The sequence below is a fragment of the Cataglyphis hispanica genome, chromosome 18, assembly GCF_021464435.1.
Source record: "Cataglyphis hispanica isolate Lineage 1 chromosome 18, ULB_Chis1_1.0, whole genome shotgun sequence".
In the NCBI taxonomy this organism is placed as follows: domain Eukaryota; kingdom Metazoa; phylum Arthropoda; class Insecta; order Hymenoptera; family Formicidae; genus Cataglyphis; species Cataglyphis hispanica.
The window spans coordinates 130,801-156,936 of record NC_065971.1 but is presented as its reverse complement, the minus strand read 5'-3'; the positions used below and the strand labels follow the sequence as shown (position 1 = coordinate 156,936).

At 34.1% G+C, this 26,136-nt stretch overlaps 1 protein-coding gene across 5 annotated transcripts in view; it reads left to right on the top strand.

Annotated features, from left to right (window-relative positions):
* Window positions 1–2,989: 2,989 nt before the first annotated feature.
* Window positions 2,990–26,136, top strand: part of LOC126856438 (cyclic nucleotide-gated cation channel alpha-3) — a 115,522-nt gene continuing 92,375 nt past the window's right edge. For all 5 annotated transcript variants that reach the window (XM_050604920.1, XM_050604918.1, XM_050604919.1 and 2 more), the window contains exon 1: window positions 2,990–3,359. In XM_050604920.1, coding sequence (XP_050460877.1) covers window positions 3,023–3,359 — 337 coding nt within the window. In that variant the 5' untranslated portion in view covers window positions 2,990–3,022. The remainder of the gene's footprint in view (window positions 3,360–26,136) is intronic.

The window sequence follows — 26,136 nt, the reverse complement described above, 5'->3', positions numbered from 1 at the left end:
CTCTCATTCGCAATCCTCTTTTCTCTTTTATCAACTGTGTTCCCCTGCTCATACATATATTTCCTATACAGTTGTGTGCTTGGTTATATAATGCGCGCATATGTAGCTAATACTATATGAGTCATCCATCACCTTGCCATTTGACAGCGTGTATGTATGTATCAACGAGCTAGTTAAACATTAATTAAAAAATTTTAACTTTGCTATTATATAGAATATCATATAAAAATCTCCGTTAATAGCTATAAAAAGTATAAATTTAATATTTGATAAACTTTTTCTACTTTTTCTACTTTTATGCTTCATCCAAAGTGAAGGCATTGTTTCATTTTAATAACTACTTGATGCTATTTAAGATATTTTTAAATTTTTTTTCAAAGTCCACGAAATGATCGATTAATTATTTGATATTTTGATTGCACTTTTGAGGCCTCCTCCCTTCCCATGTTATTAATATTTATAATCAACATATTGCTTCAATTATTAAAAATTGTGTGTATTATATTAATTATTATTTAAAATAATATAGAAACAATATAAGGAGAGATATTCTTCATATCTGGCCAAGGATAACTTAAATGTCGGCTTGAGATATGTCGAGTCATTACGGTCGATTAGCTATTCTAATTCCCTTGAGATTAATCCGAGTATAACGAACGTATGAAGTTCGGCCCAGCGCACTTGAGGTTCGACATAATCGATATTAGCAATTTCGACAGGGCCGCATCCTAATCTCCTGCTCATTACTTCTCCATCAACGCTGAATGTTTAAAGAGGTCTCTCACAAAGGGTTCGTGAAAATCCCATATGTCAGCTTCCACCAGGACTATAACTTCACACGCGCTCGTAAAACGCAACGATATATCTGTTTAAACGCTGATATATTGCCTGATACATTTTTCAATCGGCAACCGTCGTTGCGAATCACCGAATAACCGAGACTCTCTCTGTTCTTTCCAGGTACGTCACGCTGTACATCGTGTTTTGAGGACGAATCTATCGACGGATCGAAGGAAGAGGATCGCGTATATCGGCGAGAGTGGTTGAATCCGGAGTAAGGGTGAGAGAGCGAGGCGCAGCGGCGGCACGTGAGACCGGATGTCATCGCTCGAGACACTTGTTGCACGTCGGCACGTCCCTTAAAGAGGGTCTGTCCGCGTCAATATCGGACTATCGGGTGTTCTTCCGGGCTGCGAGAAAAAGAGTGTGCGTAGCAGTACGAGAAAGCCGAGCACGAGGCCCCCCTCCCATCCGTCGTCGTCGGTGCCTCGGCATTGCGGAAGGTGTAAAGGTGCGAAAGGCGAAATTGGATGGTCGTGAAATCGCGTGTAATCGACATCATTGGATCCAGCATGTCGCTCGACAGGAGGACGGTCGCGGACGATCGCGTGGCGAGCGACGTCTTTTCGCGGTGCCTCGTACGTCTGTCGATCACCGTTCGTAAAAAGTGCGCCGTCCGGATCGCCGCCGCCATCCTTGGTGATCGTTAGCGCGATCGAGCGTGCGATCGACCGGCGTCGAAAGCGACGCGCTCGACGAACGTTACGTGGCATGCCGCCGATCATCGCTCGACCTCCCACGGTGATCTGTCGACGGATCTGTCATCGGTGCGTGACAACGCTCAAGCGGCTCGATTGACAATCGCGAGGATAACGCGAAACATCGGAAGCGAGGCACCGGAAGGGGAGCATAATTGGCGTGTGAATCGCGCGCCGTATCGTACCGGGGATCAAGAGAGAGCGATCATGTGCTACGCTCGGTGACACCGGTCGCGATTGTGCGCGGCGTTACCGTTAACGGTAAACGTAGCCAGGAAAGAAAGAGAGAGCAGAGCTATCACTGCGCGGCGGCTATCACCACGTGGTAAGTACAATCAGTCGTGTATTTGTCAAACGCTAGTGTCTCCCCTATTATACTTCAGCCGCCACCCGGCTTATCCGGTTCTCGTTGTGTAGGGACAGGCTAGTGAGGCGCAAACCCTTAACCCTTTGGACTCTCGTAATCCTCTCTCAACTTTAAAAGTCATTATCGTACTATTTTGCTGTGTACGAATATCATGTACACGATATATCAAATCAGTGATTTGTTAATAGTATTTATTATATTATATTAAGTAAGTATTATATTTCGTCTCATATCTTGTTACTTTTTTGTGTCTACATCATTTATCTATTTATTTTTAACAATGTAACAATATTAGAACTTTTTTCAATATATTGTGCATGAAATATTTTATCGTTTAAAAGTGTTTTCTTTATCAAAGTATAAGCCCAAAAGTGAGAAAACAGTCTATCAGTATTATGAAAAGTTATCGTCCTTCTAAACATCGCATTTTACTTTTTCATAGTCAAGATCGATAAAGCAGACAAGTAGAGACTAAAGGAGATGTATGCATCAGCCTCTGCCTGATCATTTATCATAAATGTCTGCCGAAATTGAAAATAGCTAAACTCTTATGTCATACAAGCCAAATTGTTATATAGCCTCAGGCAAAATGGTATATTTCAATTTTATGAGTGATTTGTCAGAAGTGTTATTTATATCTTTGATGCGATAAGTAGATAAGTAGAAATTTCTTTATATAGTCAGCCAAGATTCAGTAATCGGAATTAATCACCATTTAAATCGCTTATCAACAAATCCCCGATTAGATTGCTGCATAAATTTTGTGTGTTCGAAAAAGATTATATATATTTGCACATTACTGACACATTATAAAATTTTATATTGGAGATGAATCTTGTGTAGAAAAAAATTCAGAGAAAAATCGTGAGAAACTATCAAAAAATAATGCTGATAATATTAGCATATGAATATAAATCATTATTGGAAGTTGCATTAATCTCTTATCTTTATTCCAACAGACGGAATCTGTGCAGCGATCTATAATATTATTACACGGCAAGTAAAAAAAAACGGACGCACGCGATCTTTCAGGTGGATATCCCCGGGCGTGTACTCGGGCGGTTTCGGCTAAGGGCAAGAGGAAACAAAGACCGGAAGGCTGGATCATCTCCGTGGAATGTCTTCGGGCGCCAAGCGGCTGGTGCAGTCGCTTAGGGGCCGAAGCGGGGGTGGCAGGGGCACCGGTGGCGATCGTGCCGACGCCGGTGCTGGGGACGACAGCTGCGTCGGCGTCAGCGGGGCCAGCACAAGCGCGACCAGGCTATGGCACTACGACAGCGGACACGAACTCGATGAGATCTCAGTGATCGGGGCTGCCAGGGGTAACGAGGGGCTGACGACGCCCACCACACCGTGTCATTGCAGAAGCATCAAGTACGGCAGCGGACAGACGCTTTGTAGCATCGCCGGATTGCCACCCGCCCCCGCTTTACCCGCGCACAGAGCACAATCCGGTGAGTACGACACAACGCTATCTCTTTAATCTTTATATGATATCGCCGCTTCTATCAAAGCAGTCGATATATTCATGCATACTATATAGATATGATCATCATTATTTTTGTTTCTGATAGAAATAGATGAAAAGAATTATTTGTAACGCGTCGTCAAAAAATATTTTTATATAATATATATTTTTGGTTAAGAGATTATATTAATTTTCTTACAAAATTTCTCGAAAATACGGGAGATTTATAAATCGGCTTCGTATTTTGCATTTTCGCATTTTATTCTTGAAGTCATATTTTTACCTGCTACTTGGATGGCTTTCGTTGCGAGAGAATAGTATTAGTTGTTGACTACAGGCTACAGCAATGCAGCAAGGAGGAATTATGTAACGATGCGCGCAGAATGAATGCAAACGGCAAAAAAATGTAGATAAACTGACCGGAGGAGCGCATTAATTTTTATTACTGCGCGTTGCTCTCACGTTTCTTCGTGCAATCGCGCTGTTGATTCGCACAAGCACGTAATCTGTAGGCTTGGACAACTGCAATATAATCCGCATCGTTGCAACGGACTATTTATCGGTATGACACACACATCTACATACGGTATTTTGTTAAACACATACCGTAAACTGGAATGCCGGACATTTCCATAAAAAGCGTAACGCATCCTCCCTCCCTCCCTCCCACGTTCGTACTTTTCAATCTTCGCGCGTAGCACTCCATAAACCATAAATTCTCGTTCGCGTCTCTAAGAAGCGAGGGTTTCCACTTAGAAAACGTACACCACCGCTTCATATCTATTCTCGCTTTACAGTTTTTTTTTAATTTTTGCGCTTTTACGAGACGCGACGGCACACCGGTCGGGCTTTTCTCGAGCTTTTTTCCGTTTCTTTTCGGCGCCTTTTATCGCGATTTTATGTCTATAAACCCGACACGAGAGAATGCCGTGCCAAGATTCTCACACAGATGCATAACGACGATTGTAAAAATATTTTTTGTTTGGTGACATTTATAGGAAGATTGCTTTTTGTACTTCCCAATCTAATTAACACGATTCCAATTTCTCGATCACGAGATATGCTAAAATATTAAATGACAAATGTATTTTCCGCTCTGTCTAGCTGTGACTATAAATTTTGCTCGAAGAGCAAAGAGATATATATAATTGTCATTTATTATCGCTGAACACATATCAGGATAAAATAATATAAAAGAGGATAAAACAATAAAAAAATTTACCTAAGAATAGGTAAAAACATACGCGCCAAGTATATAAACAAGTACACAAACTTGTGTAACAAATAAAAGTTTAAAAAAATAAAAAATTGAGATATATGTACTTATTTGATTAAATATACATAAAGATATATATATTTATTTAATACTTGGTTGTTTAGCATAAAATAAAAGTTTATCGACTCACCGATCGATGCGCAATAGCGGAACTAATACTTGAAACTCTATGTTGATCTGTAACATATATAGACCTAGATTATAGCAGCGTCCTGAAAATAATTTCAAGACATTAATATTGCACACAACAAAAATAAAATTCAATGTACAATGAACAAAGAGAGAGAGATATTTTATAGAATGATTATATATAATTTCTGTGAAAAAGATTATTCTCAAATATCGGTTTTTATTAAAAGGTAAAGTTTTTAATTTACGTTTAAATCATCTAAAGAAGCGAATTAAACAAACTGAAATAGACGCGTGGGATTAATAAAAGATGATATGTTATCTAATAAAATAATGCATGAATAAAAAATAATAAATTATTCATCCCAAAGTTGTTCCGCCAAAGTCGCATCATATCCCAGTTTCTTCTCTCAAATTATCACAGATTGTCATAATCTTTTTTCTTTTTAGGTTCGTTAAACTCGCGCACTGTACTTGAAAAAATTAACAGTTAATGACGAACGTGAAACTTTATGGCACTCTCGAATTAATTAAAACATGACAAAATATTTGCGACGTAATAAAAATGAACGCGCGACACTTTGCACATGGCACTCCCGAATTTTGCAATTACGAAAGGATATTTCATTTTGCGCGAGAATCGCACTTTTAATCAACGATTTAAGATAACAATGGTAACTTTGAAAATGCGATCATTGGCGACAATTAAAAATGCGCAGAGATATTAATAAAAGAAACTTTATAAGGCTTAAAACATGTTAATCGCGCGTTTGGATACTTGGCTTCCCCTTCAGATTCTAGGATAAATCCTCCAGGTACTGAACTTTCCCACCAACGTCAAGGTATGTACCTATTAGGAGAGTTTTATCGCCAGAAAAATGCTCCACAAAACGAGCATCAAGCAGCGGCCAATTTATTTTGTCTCTATAAAATACTTTCTTAATACTCTGTAAATACTTTCTAAATTGTAATACTATAGAAATGTAAAAAAAAAAATAGATAGGGCAAACAAAAAGAAAATAAGTTTATCCTGATACAAAAAAATAGATTACTACAAATAAAAATACTCGAGGTTTTGCAAAACGCAACATTTTAAAGTAACTTAAAACATTAATGAAAAACATTAATAAAGAAATTAAGAAAGAGAACAATGTATATAAGTGTATGTATATAACAATATGTATAATAATGTATATAATTATTTATTCTGTCTGTTGAGTAAGAGCAGAGAGATTTTTGTTATACTCTTAGAGTTTTGAAGCTTTATAATAAGGTCCCAGAACTTAATGGAGCGGAAAATCAACGTTTCAGAACTTTAATCTTACGACACAGCCAGAAGGGTTTCGAACAACTTTGACGCCATTAACGGGAATAACTGCTAGTATCTTTCGAGGGTTCAACGTGTACTTTGACTTATCTTTGAAAGCGCTCTTAAGAAGCTATAATTCGAAATTCGTTATCCATCATTTCAATTCTAACGTTAAGGTTTAAATTTCATAAAAATGGTTAAAAATATTAACGGTGATCTCCGGGAATGACGATATTGTGAGAGGCGATTCTCTCATATTTTTACAGGACATTATAGACGGGATCGACATAAAATTAAACGATCACGACGATATACGTAACTGTTGATGATGCGATCTGAGCGAACTTTGGCACAATATCTTCGATCGTAAACACAAGGACCTTTACCTTGCCTCGAGTCCTGTTACGCCAATGATAATACGACGAAGGAAGATAATACTAATCCGCTAATCGACAGTCGTCGGTCCTGGCATCAGTAGCAGTGCTGATGATATCACTAGAAATTTACGAGCAACGGATTTCGATAATGGCCGATCCGATTCGTAGACATCTCCATTCTCTTGACCTAATTACGGACACGCGAAAAATCGATAAGAGAATCTTTGTCGGGGAAAAATACTTTTCCGATCATTCTTTGTGTTAAGCACTGCGAACAGATCGTGAGAACTTAAAGCGCAAAAAATTGGGACATGGGTCAAGTGCTGACATCGACGGAAACGTATGCTTTAAATTATTGTGAAGAACATTCGAATTAAAACCCATCGAAGAGCTTAAATATCTCAATATCGTCGATATCGTAATATTTTAATTTATGAGAATAGGATTGCATAAAGAAGAATACGAGATTCCATTCATTAGCTTTTTCACTTTAATAAACGTCTTTATTACCATATTTGCTTGAAAAATTATTTTATATGAAAATTTTTATATTAATGATTTTTCAAACAATAATTTTACTTTATTACTTAAAAAAAAATTAAAATTTTTAATAATATATGTACTTACTTTATTTTATGGAAAAATATTTTATCAAAAGAAGAACACATATACTTATACCTGATACCTGGTTCTAAATATCAAAATCGAGAAAAAACTAATAGTTTGATTGTAACCTTTCCATTCTTTCCCTCTCCATAAAACTGTAAAATAGGATAGGAAGTTGCCAACACGCAAGCTTCATTAACCCAAAAGTTGCCGGCACTCATGATGGAGTTATACCTTTCATAGCTTTTTCCGTCGATTTTCCACGCTGTGTCATTCAAATCACGCGTAGCTCGTGTCTGAAAATCTCGTTGCTTGCAAAAAACGCGTAACCCCTTCGCGATCGCGAAAGTTCGCGTGGACGGATGTTACTGTCGCGGGTAAGCGAGTGCATGAAAAGAGCTCTTTCCATTCCTGCTCAAGCGAAAAATTCTCGAATGCATGTGCACACGACTATCACACGCACATACGCGCGGAAATGTAAGCGATAACAATTCTCCGACGAAGAGAACGGAGTTATGTGTTTGCGACGGGTGTCTACCGGCAACAAAGATGAAACGGACAAGTTCAGTTTTGTTCAGAGATGTAATTCGCGAGAATGAAAACACACGGACACGATATTGCATCAGTGACATTGAAAACTGGCCCACCTACAAAAAATATCACTGTTCACCTCGCCATTTGGCCGTTTCGTCTCTGGGATGGTTGCCGATATATGCCGAGGTGAACGGAATGTGATCGAATAATTTTGGTTAATAGAATTTGCAATTTTGGAAGATAGAAGATTTGAATCTTGTGGCTCGAAATGATTTCTACAATTATTGATATCCAACATTAATTATGACAATCTCAATTCCAGTTTCACAAAATTATAAAATTGTGTCATATTGATTCCGCGATATATGATATTAGAGAAAGAATTGATCTCGCACTATTACCAAAGACTTAATTATTTGGTTATAATTATATAATTATATTAATAATTAAAATAATTATATTCGTTGATTACAATTAACGAAGTTATTTGATTATATATAACAAACTGAAAACAACTGAAAAAAATGAAACTGTTTTGAACTGAATTACAATTGCATTTTCCTACGATTGATTCCGCACGTTCTTTTGCGGCGCAGGAAATTTTCATCGCACATATATTTGTGAAACCTGATAAAACTTGCGTGTAGGGCAGAGTATGCTCTCGCTTTATCATACTTTTATTATACACATACGTGTAGCAGCATGTGGCATTTTGTGAAAGTGGCGAGTTTAAGTTTGACCTTCCGCGCTATCGGAAAAAAGTACAGTTTATGTGCGGATGCACAGTCTGAATGTATATATGCATAACAGAATGCGTCTCGCGAGAGTCATCGTAACGATTCTGATAGGGGATATAGGAACACTTTTCTCTGCAATTTGCAATACGTTTATTATACGTTGCTACGAGAATTGCAAAACTCCCCCTCTCCCTATGCGACATTTTATTAATATCTTCCTATCACTAATAGCGTTATACATTTAGTTTGTTTCTATTTTCAATATTATTTAACTTAATAATATATAATTGTTAAATTTATCAGATTTTATAAAAAAATGTATAATTTGGAGCACAGCAATTGATAATTAAATATACAAAAATTAAAAATATGCAATATACATACTTTCAATAACGTCGCACATGATCGTAATTGCGTAGTATCATTATCATCACATAACAGGAGATTGCAGAGAAGCCGTGCAAATTGGTGGATTAAGGCGCGTACGCGCAACGCGAATAAAAGTGTCGAAGAAAGTTGCGATAACTTTCGTCCGGTTCTTCCGGCGGTTTCTACACAATGCAGTCAACATCGTTGTTTTTATTCGGCGGTGAAAAATTCAGTGAAAAGTTCGTGTGGCCAAGACGAAAGTTGCTCGAGGGAGAAAGGAAGAGAGAGAGCGCGGAGGCACGACAGTCTCTGCCTCCCTCGGTAGGAGAGTAAAATAGAAACGAGTGTACGATAGAAAACGTCCGACTTAGCGCTGAATGGAAAATCTCGAGAGATACAACTCGAGATACAACCGTCAGGAAAAAGTTTCGTTCACTACAATCTCCCGTCCCGTTTACACAAGCAATATATCTACGTCTTTTCATTATAGAGATTAATTTCCGTCGCTGCCGGCGCTTCCGGTGACGGTTACAAAGAGAGTCGCTTGAGGTGACTTTAAAAAACGCCCAGAGCTTCGTTACCTTTGGATTTGATCGCTATCGAAGATATATCCCGCACGACTTTTGCGATATTATTTCAGTGATATTAAGTAGAAATTCATTTCGCGCTCATTGAAAATCGAATCGAAAAAGTAGAGAAAAATTCTTTCTAACGAAAACATAATGTTTTCCTGTTTTCAATTCTCTAGCAGTTCTTAATCAGTATTATCTTCTCGAGTGTATAATTTTCCTAAAAATAATATTATTAAAAATTATAAAAATTCTTGACATCAATTAAAGTGTCATAAACAAATTGTCCATCTTCGAGTGATTCAGAGTTACAAATTAGTTACACCCTGTTTCCTCACAAAAATTCTTTTTTTATCTTCGATAAAAAAATCTCTTTTCTCTCAAATCCCCCAAATGTTTTAAAGGCGATTTAATGTCAGTAATTCCCCTGATTGAAGGACGCACTTAAACTTTGAGTCGCAAACTCCTAAACAAGTATTTAATGGCCGGTAAACTTTTGAAACGATTAAACGTGTCCGAAAACTAAAGCGATTAACTTGCGACGGATACTGCAGATTTAATCCATGATGCTGAGCACCGCTTTTAGCGGAAAACTTGATCTTGTAATTTTATGACTTTACGCCTTGGCGATTTGTGTGATGCGTTGGAAGCGCGAAAATCGCTGCCTCCCTTCGTACTGATAAGAAATGAGAAATAATGTAGGAAACTCGAGCGGAATCTTGTAATAAAAATATATATATATATATATATTTAAAAAAATAATAGTAATGCAAGATCTCTACTCCTTGATACATATGTGATTTTGACTTATCTCGACGCAAATAAGTCTCGATTGTCTTCCTTTTATCTTTTGCGGTCTCTCTCCTCTCTTTCCCTCTCTCCCTTTTCCTTTCTCGTATGTACTCCTTCACTTCAAAATAGCTTTCTCGCTAGGTGCTATTGATATCGCGTCAGCGTTATACAGATGGCGAGAGATCAATACTTCGGTACTGCCAATATCTCGGGAGGCTGAATGCAACCGTGAAAATTCCTTTGTAATAAATACGCGGGATCTTTGATGAACGAGGAGGGGGAGGAGGGGGAGGAGGGGGTCATCTGTTATCAAACTTTTTACTTCCTTTACTTCGTTTTCATTGCCGAGAGCGAATTTCCTGCGATGCGACAGCGTTTGCAATTACGAGGTAATTACAGTACAGGATGTTCTAAACGAACTCGGACTTACGACTTTCAAAACTCGACCATCTCCTTTAAAGCCTCGTTATTAATTCGTTCGTTAGATGGAACTTCGCCGGATCTCTTCCGTGTTGCGATAACAGAATCTGTGTTTGTTAATATTTAACAGTGGAACTTTTTCTCATCGACGTTCACGTATACTAATTTAAGAAATGTCCATAAGACACATATAGTGTATATATACACACACACACACAAACTTTTTTTACCCTAGTTTGAACGTGAAAGAAAAATGTCACGGCAATAGTATTATATATAATATTGAATTTTTTAATTATAAAACTTGTTTTACGCCAATCCATGTAAACGCCGTTAAATATATTAAATCAAGAAAAAATTGCGAAGATTGTTAAATATATTACATTTAATCTTGTAAAAGACTTCAACAGAATTTCCATTATTTTGTAATTAAATCTTCTCTTCGAGTGTGAAATGTGGAGTCTTGAAATATATGTATAACAAGCCTACATATATTTCTAATTGCGTTTGTGTTCTTGTTATCGCCAATGACATCAACAATGCTCGACTGCGTGTCAACAGAGGCGACGTACAACGAATCGACGTTAAATAGATGAAGACATATATCGTGTTCAGAAACAGGATAACGAATCCATGTGTATGCCACGAATTCTAGGTTTATGTTGGTCCAGAATGATGCGACGTTTGATAACGCAAACAGACACAATACGAGGTTCCGTACTCTGGCCCTGGGCCAAAACACTTCTGCGGCTCATGCACATTAGAGATTTAAGCTTCGTGCGCACGACACAGTGTTCATGAATCGCCACCAAGGCTCGTTGTTATGTTGACGCTATGCAAAGGCTGTCGGGTCAACACGAGCGAGTAAACAGATTCCCAATAACGTGAATAGCCTTTACGAGATTAAATGCAATAACAATTAACGCCCTTTAAAATTTTTTCTTGATTTAGAATTTTTAATAGCACATTTTTAATAAAATTTGTATAAATCCCAATGTAAAATTTCAAATCTTCATCGTAGTCGTTCTATATCTTGCTTAAAGAACAAAGGACTAAGTAAAAAAATAGCGTGCTACTTTAACTTTCGCTATAATTCGTGTTAATGATCAGCATTCAAAAATCAAAAGTAATAAAAATTATTGGAGGAACGCTTTTATACGAAGTTTTTTGTGCGTTTTTGATAACAAATGTTTTGATGTCATCAAATTTTGATTATTCGCGAGAGAGCGCATTGCGTCGATACAGACTGGATCGATATGATCAACTAACAATAAGTATATACTGGGTATTCCATCGTATTGAAATTTTCATCAATCCTGCCAATACCCTCGAAAGGAAACGTAGCTCGCGGCAATAAAATCGGAGAGAAGAGGAAGCGAACAATAACATAACTGTGTTGATAATAATTTGAGGTTGCTCTTCATATAATCTTGTGGCGGTCCCGTGACTTTTGTTGCGGAGTTATCGGCGAGGTGCACGTTAGTTTCCCAACTTCCATCACCCATACTACCTTTATCCAAACTACATTCTCACTTTTCAATACAATCGTGTTTCTGCGATTTAGCATATCTTTCGATAATTTACAATTTAGATAGATATGACGTTGCATAAACTTTGATGCTTGTTTTATAGAACTAAAATCAATATTTAACCGCGTTAATTGCACTGTATTGACGAGAGCAGCTTTCGAGATTAAACTAAGCTAGCACGTAACATTTTGGCAATAAAATAACAATATTATTTTCCGCAGTATTTTCAATGTTTTCATAATTTTTTACTTGTACAAGCTAAAATAATACTAGTTATTCTAGAGTATCAAAGTAAGGATAGATATCGATAATCTTAAGCCTTTATGCTTAATTTGATATTCACCCCCTTGTATCCAATATTTGATTTAAACATTTTAAAAATATCGCACTTTTATAAAAGAACTGCGCCGCAATAATTAAATATTAAATATAGCAGATAAGTTGTAACAAGAGTAAACAACGTAAACACGATATAGCCTTCATGTTCTATCCTTCATGGTCTATCCTTTGATGAAGTTTGTTCCCGTGTTATAATCAGCTGTATCGTTAGCGTGGTGCGAGTGATTGGAAAGATTTGCATAGAAAAGAGCCAAAATACCGTACTTGTTATTAGGGAAGAAAAGAGCGAGGGTGGCTTGAATAATTTGAATGTAATCAATTTGCATAATTCCGAAGATTATCTTTAGGCTTAAAATTAAGATTTAATATAACATCAACGTATTCACTCGCCCTTTTCGGTGCATACGAGAAAATTCCGCCATTTGTTCGTAAGATATATGATTTCTCGACATGACATTGTTAGAAATTCATCGCGCAAAACTCTGGCGCAATTTCATATTTAAGAAACTAAATTATCGTACATTTAATTCCCTCGCAATTCAACGATCTCGTCTAAAAATTATTAAAACGTGCTAGTCGTTGCGGCGATTAAATGTTCTTAATACACATGGATAATGATTTTCGTGAAAAACTACCGAGGTAAAATCCTTCAACATCGATTTTTTGCGCGGATTATAAAATGGCTAACAAACTTGCGGCTCGTGAACTTAAAACATCCCGGATGCGTAAGTCACACTCTGCGCATGATGCTTACGTAACGGGCAAGAGCATATAAGAATAAAAAGGAACACGAATGTGGGATAACTCTCTCTCTCTCTCTCTCTCTCTCTCTCTCTCTATGATGAGATAGTCTCCGGTCTGACTGAAATCCTCGAGAAAACGCGCACATGAAGATGAAGACAGGGTAGCTAGTTTTACGACGACGGGGTGGTATCGAGGTCAGCAAATGAACTTCACGGGTGTGTGTGTGTGTGTTATGACGTCTCGCATCGTTCTCTCCGACAAGAGAATCCACGTGGTCGCGATTTCCTCGGTCAGATAAATGTTCTAGAATGATTAACTTTTAACTTTTTTAGGTGAGTCAATGTTTTTTTCTAAGTTACAAATTTTCGCAAATATTTATAATTATATTCTAAATAAAATAAGACAAGTAAAATAATAATTAATTTTTTTTTTTAATAACAAAGAAAGAGAAAATTTTTGATAATATTTTCGACAAGGCGTGATGAATCGTCGAGAATATGCATCTATGCTTTTAAATTTGATATGCTTGAGGGTCGTGAGAATTGAATACTACATCAATTTTATTCATCGCTCATGTCGCACGTTTTATTAATCCGACGCGCGTTCAATCGAGCGATCAAAATAAAAAATCACTTTATCCATATTTTATACAAACGTCCCTTTATTCATATTTATGATATATCGCATAATTTAGCTGATATATTCATAAAGAAAAAATATTGCGTGATGTTCCATGACTCAATTAATCCAAATCAATTCGATAGCGACTGCGATAGTAATTCGGACGACCGGGATAATATCACTCGAGTTGTATTTGTCGAAGGATAAATCACACGCATCTAATGGAATTATTCTGTCGCTTCTCATAGTGTACCGGTTTCTAAGCTAAACGTCAGCTCTACACATCTTTTGCGCCAAGTATCGCTTTACTGGTCAAACCATTGCTGTAATACGAATCCGCGGCCAATATCCTGCGATTGTTTTTCGAACCAGGAAGTCGAGTGTCGCGTTCCATCGCGTTTACCCTTCCTGTATTACGCTCGATATGGCGGCAGCCGGTTGTTGTTTATCGGCGATATTTTCGAGTAATGCGCGAGATGGATGACTAGGTTGTCTATATCGAGAAGAACGATGTTACTTCTCAAGCGAAGGATTTCACTTGTATTCACGTGTATATACGGAAAATACATATTGAATTTAATCATGACTACACTCACTCGCGCGCGTGAACCGCTTCATTTTATAAAATAATATATACTCTTTTATCTTTCAAATAATCGTACTAGTTCTAAATAACAGTTATTAATAGATCTGCCATCGTATTTTTCAAACTCGCAATATTTTTCTTAGAGCGCGCGATTCGATTAACTCTCGAGTATACAAAAATATATATTTTTGAACATAGTTAAACTTACAATATTTATATTTTGTATCTACAAAAAATAAATGTACTCTCAGATATTAATTCTTGCAATTTTTCAATTCTTCACTTCTATCACATTCTATTTGCGCAGCTTGCTGAAATTTTCAGCGGTTCTGAAAAACAGAACGATATTTATCAACCCGTATATGCATTCTGACTCACACAGTTCTGATCGAAAGTGACACGCTGTGAAATGAACGCTTTTTAAATGTGTGTGCGTCCGTATCCGGCTGGTCCATCATCGATCGATTCCCCGGCGTATTTTATATCCGAGTGATTTGACGCTCGCATTCACGCTTTGACAATGTAAGACGGAGAGCGTTCGTTCCGTGAGCATCGCTAATGTATTACGTTCGCAGCACCACTTCATTTTAGCATCAAATCGAATTGACACGTAGCAGGTGTCTACTTGACGAAGCAATTTCCCCGAGTTCCCTAAATAGAGCCTACAAAGTTTTGGAGCCTAAAGTCTCGTAAAAATTCACGCTACGTGTTTCCCAAGACAAAGAGGAAATCTATAGAATAACGTATTCCTTTACTTTTATATTACGGCATAGATTTATCAAGATAAAATTAATATTTGTATAAAATAAATGTTATGTCGACAAAATTAAAAGAAAAATTATTTAAATTAATTAAAAAACAAATATAATTATTAAATTTAATTATTGAATTAAGATGGTTGCTCTCTTGACTTTTCCACTTTTTTTTTTTTTTTTTTGAAAAGTTTAACTATTTTTAATATGCGATAAAACGTGCAGCTAGCACATAAGTAGGAAGCACATTTATCATTCAGAATTTTTACGCCAATCGAGAATTTCTAGTAATATCAAAAGCTTAAACGAGATGGAGCGATCGAGTCAGCAGAACGAAGCGAAGTGCTTACGTGCTGTGCAAGTAGCTTCGTGATAGACGTAGCTTCAGAGATTGACTCACAAAAGCCGAAGAAAATTGGGTGTCAATCATCACAGTCTACAAAAGAGGCATTTTGTCACGCGTCAATCGTTCGAAGACGTCTATTTATACGATGGAAAAAAATTATGTGTATTATCGATCAAACACACTCCTCTCGTACATAGCTTATTTTCAAATCTGTGTTTTATATATAAAATTTTATTATCTCTGGCAATAAATTACATTTATATAAAGATTGTTTTTTACGTATTATTTCACATTTTCATAATTAGACACCTTCAGAAATGTATTCATGTTTTAATTAAGAAATTTAAAATAAAAGGATTTAATTATTAAAAGGATATTAGACATTTTAAGAATTAAACTTGTAATTGTAAAGTTGTAATTATAATTTTACATTAATATGCACATACATATGCTTTAGTAATAAATGTGCTTTCGTAATATTATTTTATTTTTCGATTATATTCAACTTTAGAGTACCGATATCTAATTTAAAAATAAATTAACAAGATACATCTTACATTTATTATATCTTACATTTATTATTAAAAATTTCAAATAAATATAATAAATAGATTTTTATTCAAATTTTCACAAAAGTTTCGATAATTGATGCTGATATTCTGCGAAATATTTTACACACAAATGTTATACACTGACAATATGACGATTTTACCATCGTTAAAATACACGATGTAAAAATTCCCTTCCTAACATAAATTCTCAAAGAGATATTCAATTTTTGGCTGATATTTATGAAGGATGTTTATATTGCGAACAGTGATACAAATTGCAATGCTCGTCACTAAAATGCTAGTTATAGCAAGCCTGTTGGATCAGATAGATCTCAAGCCTGAGTTGACTTTCTTCCAAGATATCGCACGAGATACAGCCGGATTATACAAGTTTTCAACTCCACTTTTTCGCTTTCTTTACGAGCGAGTACTCCGAGGAGTAGCATACTTCATTGCTACTATATGTATACAGGAATGGGAAGCTCTCAGTTTCTCTTTTTTATCCGCGATCTCAACATTATACGTACATCCGCCGATCGAGTGAGACAAAGAGATGCAAGTGTATCAATTTTATGTGATTATTTTTTTACAATGCATGCGAGAAAAGAACAACGCTATTATCGATCAAAAGTACAAGATGATAATACAAGTTTCTGTTTGTTCCAAAAGTAATTTATAAGAATAATGTCTTGATGACGATTTAACGCGCGTTCAGTGATAAATGAATACGATTGAATTCTTGCGCGCATCAACATTATTCCCGTAGAAGCTCGCCTCTCCGTTTGCTCTCAAGAATGCGTGCATCGCGAATGAACCGTAGCTTCATTCGGCCTTTGTATTTAAAAGAAACCGAGGTTTCTCTTACAGATAGATTGACGGTAAAAAATAGTTCACGTGCGATTAAGCATCGCCCGGTAAATACCGGCCGACGACGACCGATATCGCGTTTTGTATTCTGTATGATTAACGTGCAAGTATGCGGGTGCTTCTCTTATCCCGCGCTAACAAATGCCCATAATTCTCCGCAACGTCACCGCTCTTTGTGATTAATGCGGGCTATTAATTGCAGCCGCGCCTTGAAAATCGGACGGATTTATATTCCGCACAAGGCATGCCTCTACCTCTTTCCGTACATGAGGTATAGAACGTACATATAAGTCTTGAGTTTATGTACACAATCGCATAAATAGTCAGACTCATGCTTCATTAGAGATTAATAAATTAATACAGATCAAACTATTGCTCGCGTAAATCGGCATAAAATTTCCGAATAAATTATATACAGTACAGATTAATTTAAATATTATTACGTCATATATAATCCATGCGATTTGCGTCTAGCGAGAAGTAGTAAAAATATTATTTGGATAAAATTTATATGGAAAATAGCGTGTTTTGTATGATTGATTAATCAACTCGTTATCATTATTTACAATTTGCAATTAAAATATACATGTATAAAAATTCATTTATGCAGATATTATATATTCGTTATTATATAATCAATTCAAAAACAATAATAAAATTGGATCTCTTTAATATGTGTGTTTCGATATGCAATAATATCTGTTCAATATAAGATTCACATACGCGAATAAAAGTTTTCTGTGAATCAACAATCACTGCACAATACGATAGTCGTATTGAGTATCAGCACACAAATTATTCTCGCATACTTCTCTATGATATCAGATTTTTATCCGTAAAACTGAGCAAAGTTACAATGAAATTGTGCGAACATGTCGGAAACTAACCATGTAAATGTAGAAGAAGTTTTACGCGGCAACTTTTCAAAAAATCTCATTTGGTCAAAGTTTCGCACTTCAAACTTCCCTACATATAATATAATGAAAAATTTTGCGTCGACGAATATTGACGAACAAGCGATGTAATTAAAATTAATCTAACAACTTGAAAGGGTACATATGCATTTGTCCTATATTTAAATTAAAATTTTTTAATCGCGTTAACAACGCGATATCAAAGTAAGCTCGAGAAAAGTCTTAAACGAATTAATGAAATGCGGATAAAAATTTTATTATCTCTAAATGAGATAACGTTATTTTAATTAATCCAAGATTTATTGATAGATTACAAATAATTAACACAGCGAGATGATAGATGTCATAATCTGAAATAAACATGACGTACACATGTCTGTTAAGAATTATAATGGTAATTTACATGTTTAATTATTAATAAAAATAAAACATGCATTATATCAAATAACGCTGCAGCTCAATTGTTTTGACAGTATTCAATCGAAAATTAGACAAATGGTAAACTCGTTTATCTACATGTAATATGCATGTTGTGAGTGTGTGTGTGTGTGTGTGTGTGTGTGTGTGAATGTGAGAAATAATATATATCCACTGTTATACATATATATTATCTCATCCATCGAGTTACAACCGCAAAGCCTATTACCGTACTTTACGCATCGCTCGTCAAATGTGGCAGATTAACAATTGGGCCGGGCCATTTAGAGATAGTCGAAAACGGAGATGAGAACTAAGAGGGATCGAGGCCGCGATAGTTTGAGGAAGGGTAGATTGCGGTGTGCGGCACAAACAGGAATTAACCTCAACAATTATGCGGCCCTTTGCGGCTAGCAAGGTCAATATCACTCCCTTACTACCTCGTCTCCGCTCATCCATAAGCTGGCATTATCGTTTGGTTGATCCATCAAAGTACATGGACCGCGAGGTGTGTTAAGATGATCGATTTCGCATACAGCAGTAACGTAATCGCGTTTGTTCATATATATATATATATATATATATATATATATATATATATATATATATATTAGCATATTTCCAGATGCTGCAGATGGTTTCGACGATTCCGTTTAACAAAGAAAATAGACGATGATTTATGTGGTAACCGAATTATAACACACATAATAGAGATCGTTGCTATTTACTCCATCAACTATTATAGTTGAATATATATGTGCAAGATTACTTTTATCTCAATAAAAGTGATAATAATTCTCATAATAGAACAATTAAAAATCAAGATTAATTATATTTTTAATTACATTTACTATACTATATTTTTAATTACATTTATGTTAAATTAAATGATTGTCAAGAAATTACAGATTTTATTTTCAATGTTTTGTAAAATATTACACTGTGTGTAAAGCTGTATATAATTTCTCCGGAGGCAGAATTTATACGCTATTATAATACTCAATTAACGCAACCAAACTGCAGCGAATCCATGTTAATTTTACTACGTTTACTGACGTAACATGCAAAGTACCATTATATGCGAGCCAACTTACTCAACTATTGTAGACGCATTTGTATATGCGAACCAACGCGGAAATTTGACGCAACGGTGCGTCAAGACATTCTGCTTATTGTGCCGTATATATTTCTTCTCGACTCTCGGGTACCACAAATGTTTGTCTCCATCAGGCAAGCAAGGGATCGTTTATACAGCTGGGTACATGGTATGTTAGATAACGTCACGGAAATAAATGTCACTAGTGAATCTGTTGTGGTGTGAACATTTCAGGCTATACTCGCGACGGCGTTTCTCGCGTCTACGTGCTCATTCATCTTTTATTTCGTAGTATTAAAAGTAAACTCTCCGAGAATTGCGCATACAATGCGTAGTCTCCTGATTTTTATGGTCCTTTTTATTTCTTATTTTTATTTAAAGTTAATTTTTATTTTTATTTGAATCATCTGTTGTTATTTTTTTTTTCCTCATATTTTTTTAATGATTTTTTGACAAAATAATAAATATCTAATATTATAAGCAAGCTTTAATCTAGATGTAATCGAACATATAAAAATAATTATTGATTAACAAGAAACGTATCGCTTAATTTTTATTTAATTAAGAATATAGATTTTATTTGAAGCGTTAAAAAAGGTTCTAAGGGTGGATGGATCATCTTAAAATTTATGTATCGTAAGATTTTGCAATGTTCCTCATTAGAATTTTATGAATCGTTGTACAAGACGTTCCTTTAAATCTATCCTATGACAATATGGTTTGTATCAGTTTATCTGATATCAATTTTATCTCTTTAATCTTTCAACTTTCTTTCTTATATGGATATTACTTATAATGAAAATATTATTCATTCTAACAAATATTACGCATTCACCGATTTGTGTTTGTAGCATCCAGCTTAAATAAGAGATCGACCGTCAGTTTGACGGCTATGGCGGTTAGTGGTTAACAACGTGATTGTTAAACGGTTCACGCTGCACAAGATTAATTGCCACAATCCGACAGCGACGATTAATCGTCACAATTTGCCTGAAATTTTCGAGAGCGCAATACGGAGGCGATTTGTACGTGAACAGCAGCTCAGAATATTCAATATCGAATCGCTATTATCGTAATTTATTGGTGTGACTTTGCCCTTTTTTATATTTGATAAGTTTCTCGCGCCATGATAAACTAACTGTTTATTCACAATGGTTAAGTAACATTGGTATACACCTAAATTTACACAAACTATTCGTATTTTTGTTTCATGCAAAAATTTAAACTGATTTTTGACAGAAATTAACTTTGTTTTTCTTAATTAAAGCCATAATTAAATCAAATTAATTAATTTGACATATTAAAAAAATTTAATTTAACTTTTTATTTAATTCAACTTGTTATTTAATGATATTATTTAATTCAACTTATATTTTTTAAATTTAAAAAAATTTTTTTTTACCAATTATATAGTAACGATCCGCAATTTTCAATCATGAAATGTTTTGAGCTTTAATAACATTATCTTCAATGAGATATACATTGAAGGGTTAATTATTACCTAAACGCGGGATATTCCGTTCGATGAAAATAAGATAATTAAACTTGAACGGTATTACTGATTACCAAATTCGTGTATTGATATCCAATAATTATGTACCTCTTTACAATTATATAATTATATTTGATATGAGAAATTTCCTGTATATATCGTATGCACGCGTGTGTATGCACGTACTTCATTTTGTAGCGTATGTTGGATATTCTACAATATAAATGTATTTTTGTGTTTAAATTAGTGATATTTCTAGCTCGAAACTGGAATAGCATTATGAATTTACTGCAATATTTTCTTAGTCTACATAGTATAACATTGGAATAATGTTTGTTTATATCTTGTGTTATATCTCGACAAACATAACAAATGATTATTATTTTCCCGAGATTTGTTTACCCCACAATATTCTTCAATAAAATAATTCTATTTATATCTGGATATCTTTAACATCTAATTGCTGAAAGTGCGTAAATTTGACACTTGCAAGTGTTGCGAATATCATTCTTAATTATGCAAATATAATGAAAAAAAAAAAACTAATTCTATACAAATTTTTTTTTTAAATTTTATAATAAAAAATTTTGCGACTGAACATATTTCTTAAAACAAATTGTTATCTCAGTCAGTATTTTAAAGCAATCAATATTGTTTCATAATTTGATAATAAGAAAGAGAAAAAATATTAAGCGTTCGTTTGGAGATACAAATTATTTGCTCTATCTTGTTTAAAATCACAAAAAGATCGACTCTATTATTATTCTAAGATATCAATGAAATTTTTTTTAATAAAGTATATATATTTATACGTGCGATATATGTCTCGAGAATTGAATTATAACGAGAATAAAACGATTAAAACAGTATCAAGAATCGATGTTTGGCAAGAGCAAGTTGCGATGGATAAGACACGACGATATTTTACTACTTTAATATTCTCTCATATTCTGATTCTGCGACGGACGTATATTTTACCCCAGGCCGGTACGAATTGCATTTCGCCTTTCAATGTTGAGCATATCCATCTTACGATAACATATTCCGGCGATATGGAGATTCTCATGCAAAACATCCCCTCGAACGTTCGTTACACGTTCCCACGCATTTGTCATTTGGGAGTAGCGTCATGAGGAGGGATGCGCACTCAAATAAAGATTGGCACGCAAATGAGATGAGCTATTGCAGGAAATAGTGCTATTAATAATATACGCGTTTCGAAAGACATTTCTGTTCACCGTCCTCGTATTCACTAGCGGCGTGAGAAATATGTCAATTTAAATCCATTACGAAGTCGAAATTAGACTAGATTAGAAAAATACTTTGTAAAATTCGAAAGGAAATATGGAAGATAATGTTATATAATATTATGTACTATATATCGTATCAAAAACACTAATATTATTATATGGTTTTGAATTAAAATGTTTTAACATACGAGATTGTAACGCTTGAGATTGTAACACTTTTACAATCATGAAATATATCTACTATCGATTATTATAATTTTGACATATTTTTGTGATATGTAATATATACATGACTATAATTATTTAATATTAATTATTTAGATATATGTGTATGTATAAATGTACATATTAATTTATTATTTGAAATTTTAAATTAATATTGATTTCGCAACATTGAATAATTATATCGCATCCCTTTTTCTCTTATAATTATTTAATAACAATATTTACCAAATACTGTGCATTGAAAAATGGTTACAAAATAATCTAAAATATATTCTAAAATATATAATATACTTATAATTTTTAATATATTAATAATTTATATATTTTAATAATTTTTATATTTATATATTTTATTTAATTTTTATATTTGTATATTTTAATAATTTTCAAACATTTCTTTTTATATTAAGTTTAAAAAATTAAATATATATTAGATGAGCTAAATTATATTTTTTTTCAAAAAAATTACAAAATTATAAATTCTCGAAGACATCAACTTTTTTTCAAGAAAAAAGCGTAATCGGTTATTCAAATCTTTTCGTCAGATTTTTTATGTGAGACTTCATAATGCACTCAAATCTTGGAAACCTCATCTCGTATGTGTTACATTCGCAATGCTGCGTTTGTACATATTCAAAGTGTTGTTCGGGATGCAGGTCAGTAGTAAAAGCACTTATACGCCGACAATATTGCAGCAACTCTAACATATGATGTTCTTTGCCATTCAACGACGATACAGTACATCTCATACAAAAGGGTATTCTAAGTCTTATTTTCCATTATCCGCGAAAATAGTTTGTGAATTACAAAATGAAGAACATTAGTTTTTTGGAAGTAAAATATGGAATAAAAATTTATAGATGTTGCAATAAGATGTGCCATTCAATTAATTTTTCATTACAAAAAAATTGATTTCAAATTAACCAACATTTTCATAAATGAAAGCTAACGATGTTATTCAAGAAGAAACACATTTTCCAAAATGAAAAACTTGATTTCCCGCGTAATCTAGTTACAATGGAAATGTAAAGCAACGGATAAAACGGAGAGATATTGAACATCGTTGTTTTCCGCGCGCGCAAAAATGCATAAAATGCATCTATTAATAGGAGCCGGTTTCACGGGTTGAACGAGTCACGCGGCTCTGCATCGTTGTTGCATAGCTGGGATATGATGCGCAGGATGGCGAGGGTTGAATACAGCGGGAAGGTGTAGTTTATTGCATGGGCGGAGGAATTCAAAACTACATCATTGTTCGCGAGGGTTCTCAACTTGGCCGTGCTACGCTTATAACTGCGATGGTATATACTGTGTGTGTGTGTGTGTGTGTGTGTGTGTGTGTGTGTGTGTGTGTGTGTGTGTGTGTGTGTGTGTGTGTGTGTGTGTGTATGTATGTATGTGTTTTTTATTAGAACTGTGTCATAATATATGTCACGCGCATCAAACGCGCATAGATCGATTTTTATCAAATTGCATTAAGTCAAATATTATTATTGCGCCAACAGAAATATAAAGTACATACTTCTCACATACAGCAAATTCTACATTTTATTATAATAAATGTAAAATATTTTATAATTTAAAATTTACATAAAAGCAATTATAATTATATCACATTTATATAAAATTTATATTATTTTATTAAATTTTATTTAAAAAAGCCGATAATTTTTTTTTCATTATCATTAAAAAACTTTTGGAATGTACTTTATCGCAATATGGATAAAATGTAATAAAATATTTGTTTTTTTATTTTAAATTGCATGTTGGATTTATTTTTTGTATCTTGAATGTTTGACACTGTTTATACATATAAGACCTGTATTGTGAAATATTGTTGAAGAGTAATTAATAATATTGAGTAATTTTTTGCGCGCTATATGTCTGCGCGTAGAATGATATATCGTTACAAGTTTTATATATTTTTTAGTGCATACCTTTTTATTTAAAAAAATTACTATACATGTATATTGATTCCTTTAATGACAGAAAAAAACAAGATAAATATATTTATAACTTATTTTGGAATATTTCAGTTTATACAATTTGCATCATTATAATTTAAGAAATTAGTAACGTTATATGTTATATCACTTACATTTATAATACTTTCCTCATTAAATTTTTTAAAAGCAATTGATTGATTGATTGATTGATTGCTTCATCATTAATCAATAAAATTGATACAGTATGTATTAGTAGTAAAAGATTAATTTGTAAAAAAAATTATTTTTAGCAATATTATCGTGCGGCATTATGACAATCAATAACATTTACATGATCATGAAGACTGTGATTTTTTTGTGATAACATCATAGAAGAGAATTTTTCATCTCTCCAATATCAAATTATTTTGAAATTTTTCGTAATTCTACTGTACTTAATTAATGCTTCATTACTGATTTTTTGTGCATTGTGTACACTCGTCTTTGTCTCTATCAAATTCCTTCCAATCTAATTCTGCTTTAGCTTTTTGGAATTGCGCCATTGTTTCCAGTGATTTTCTCAGCTCGCACTTTATCAATCTGCTGCTAATTTTATCAATTATTATCTCTTTGTGTCTTATTTTTATTTTTAATTTTATTTTCGTACATATATTTGTATATTACGATTAAAATATTCTATTGTTTAGCGCGAGCACATTCACATTTATATTTGTATTGTTTTTATTTTATATTTATCTTTTTATCATATTCAAAATTAAAAGTTAACGCTATTCAAATTATTAAGCAAAAAAAAAAAAATTTTATTTTATTAATTTTGCACCGATATTAATTGACGATTATTTATTATAAATTATGATTAGATTTATCGCACCTTTTCGGAAAGCACTCATACAGACACATGGCTATAAACACGTGAACGCGAACACGTGTGTGAATGGGGACCTGTGAAGGACATCTTGCCCGGAAATGGTCTCGGGCACAGCTTAAAGCCATTATCGCGGTATACCTCGTTCGTTCACGGTGACCATAACCGTCAACGGCAAACTCGGCGTATAACGGATGCGTGTCTGACGAGTGTGCATATATCTGCACATATTTGCAACTATCCGGAGCGATGTTACGCGAATTTCATTACGCGAACGTACGAATTACTCAGGCAGGCAGGTGTCAGATTGAAATGCACTGGTTGACCGAGTCGACCGACGGGCGCATCGCGACGACGATGATTGCTTTAATTGATTACGGTCCTGTTATCACAAGATGAGTTTCATCGATAAATCGCGAACGCTTCTACAAAGTTAATATTCCATTTTTAGAACTTTGATATTATTGATTTTGATATTATTGAGATCTTAATTCTTTCCCAACAAATTATAGAAATCTCGATATGTTTTAAGAGGAAATCTATTGATGAGACTTTAAGAAAATGTCAGATTCGTGAAAAAACTTTTAATTTGGAAAAAAAAAGAAAAAGATATCCAAGAACTGAAAAAAATTGCTCTAATTCTTAAGAAAAGAATTAAAACTTTATTAAATTGCATCAAAATTCTTAAGATAAACTGTTGCCTTTATAAAAGTTATGCTTCCATTTAAGGTTGCAAAACTCAAATATTAGACACAGATAAAATCTTTTTAAGTAATTAAAAAATATAGAATACTTTTTATATATACTATTTTTTATTAACATATTAACAAAGCTAGTTTTAGAAAATGATATTTCTTGTTATTTACAAGATTCAGCTATTTATGATAAGGTATATTGCATGTATGATAAGATATTTATAGATATGTCTTTTGAATCATTCCGGCATTAATTAGGCAAGCGTGAAAAATACATTGTCGAATGAATTATATATATATATATATATATATATATATATATATATATATATAATTAACGGCATAACTTTTAATCTTTATGAAATTTGCATCTCATTGTCAACGAAAATCGCCGAGAATTTCGTCCATGC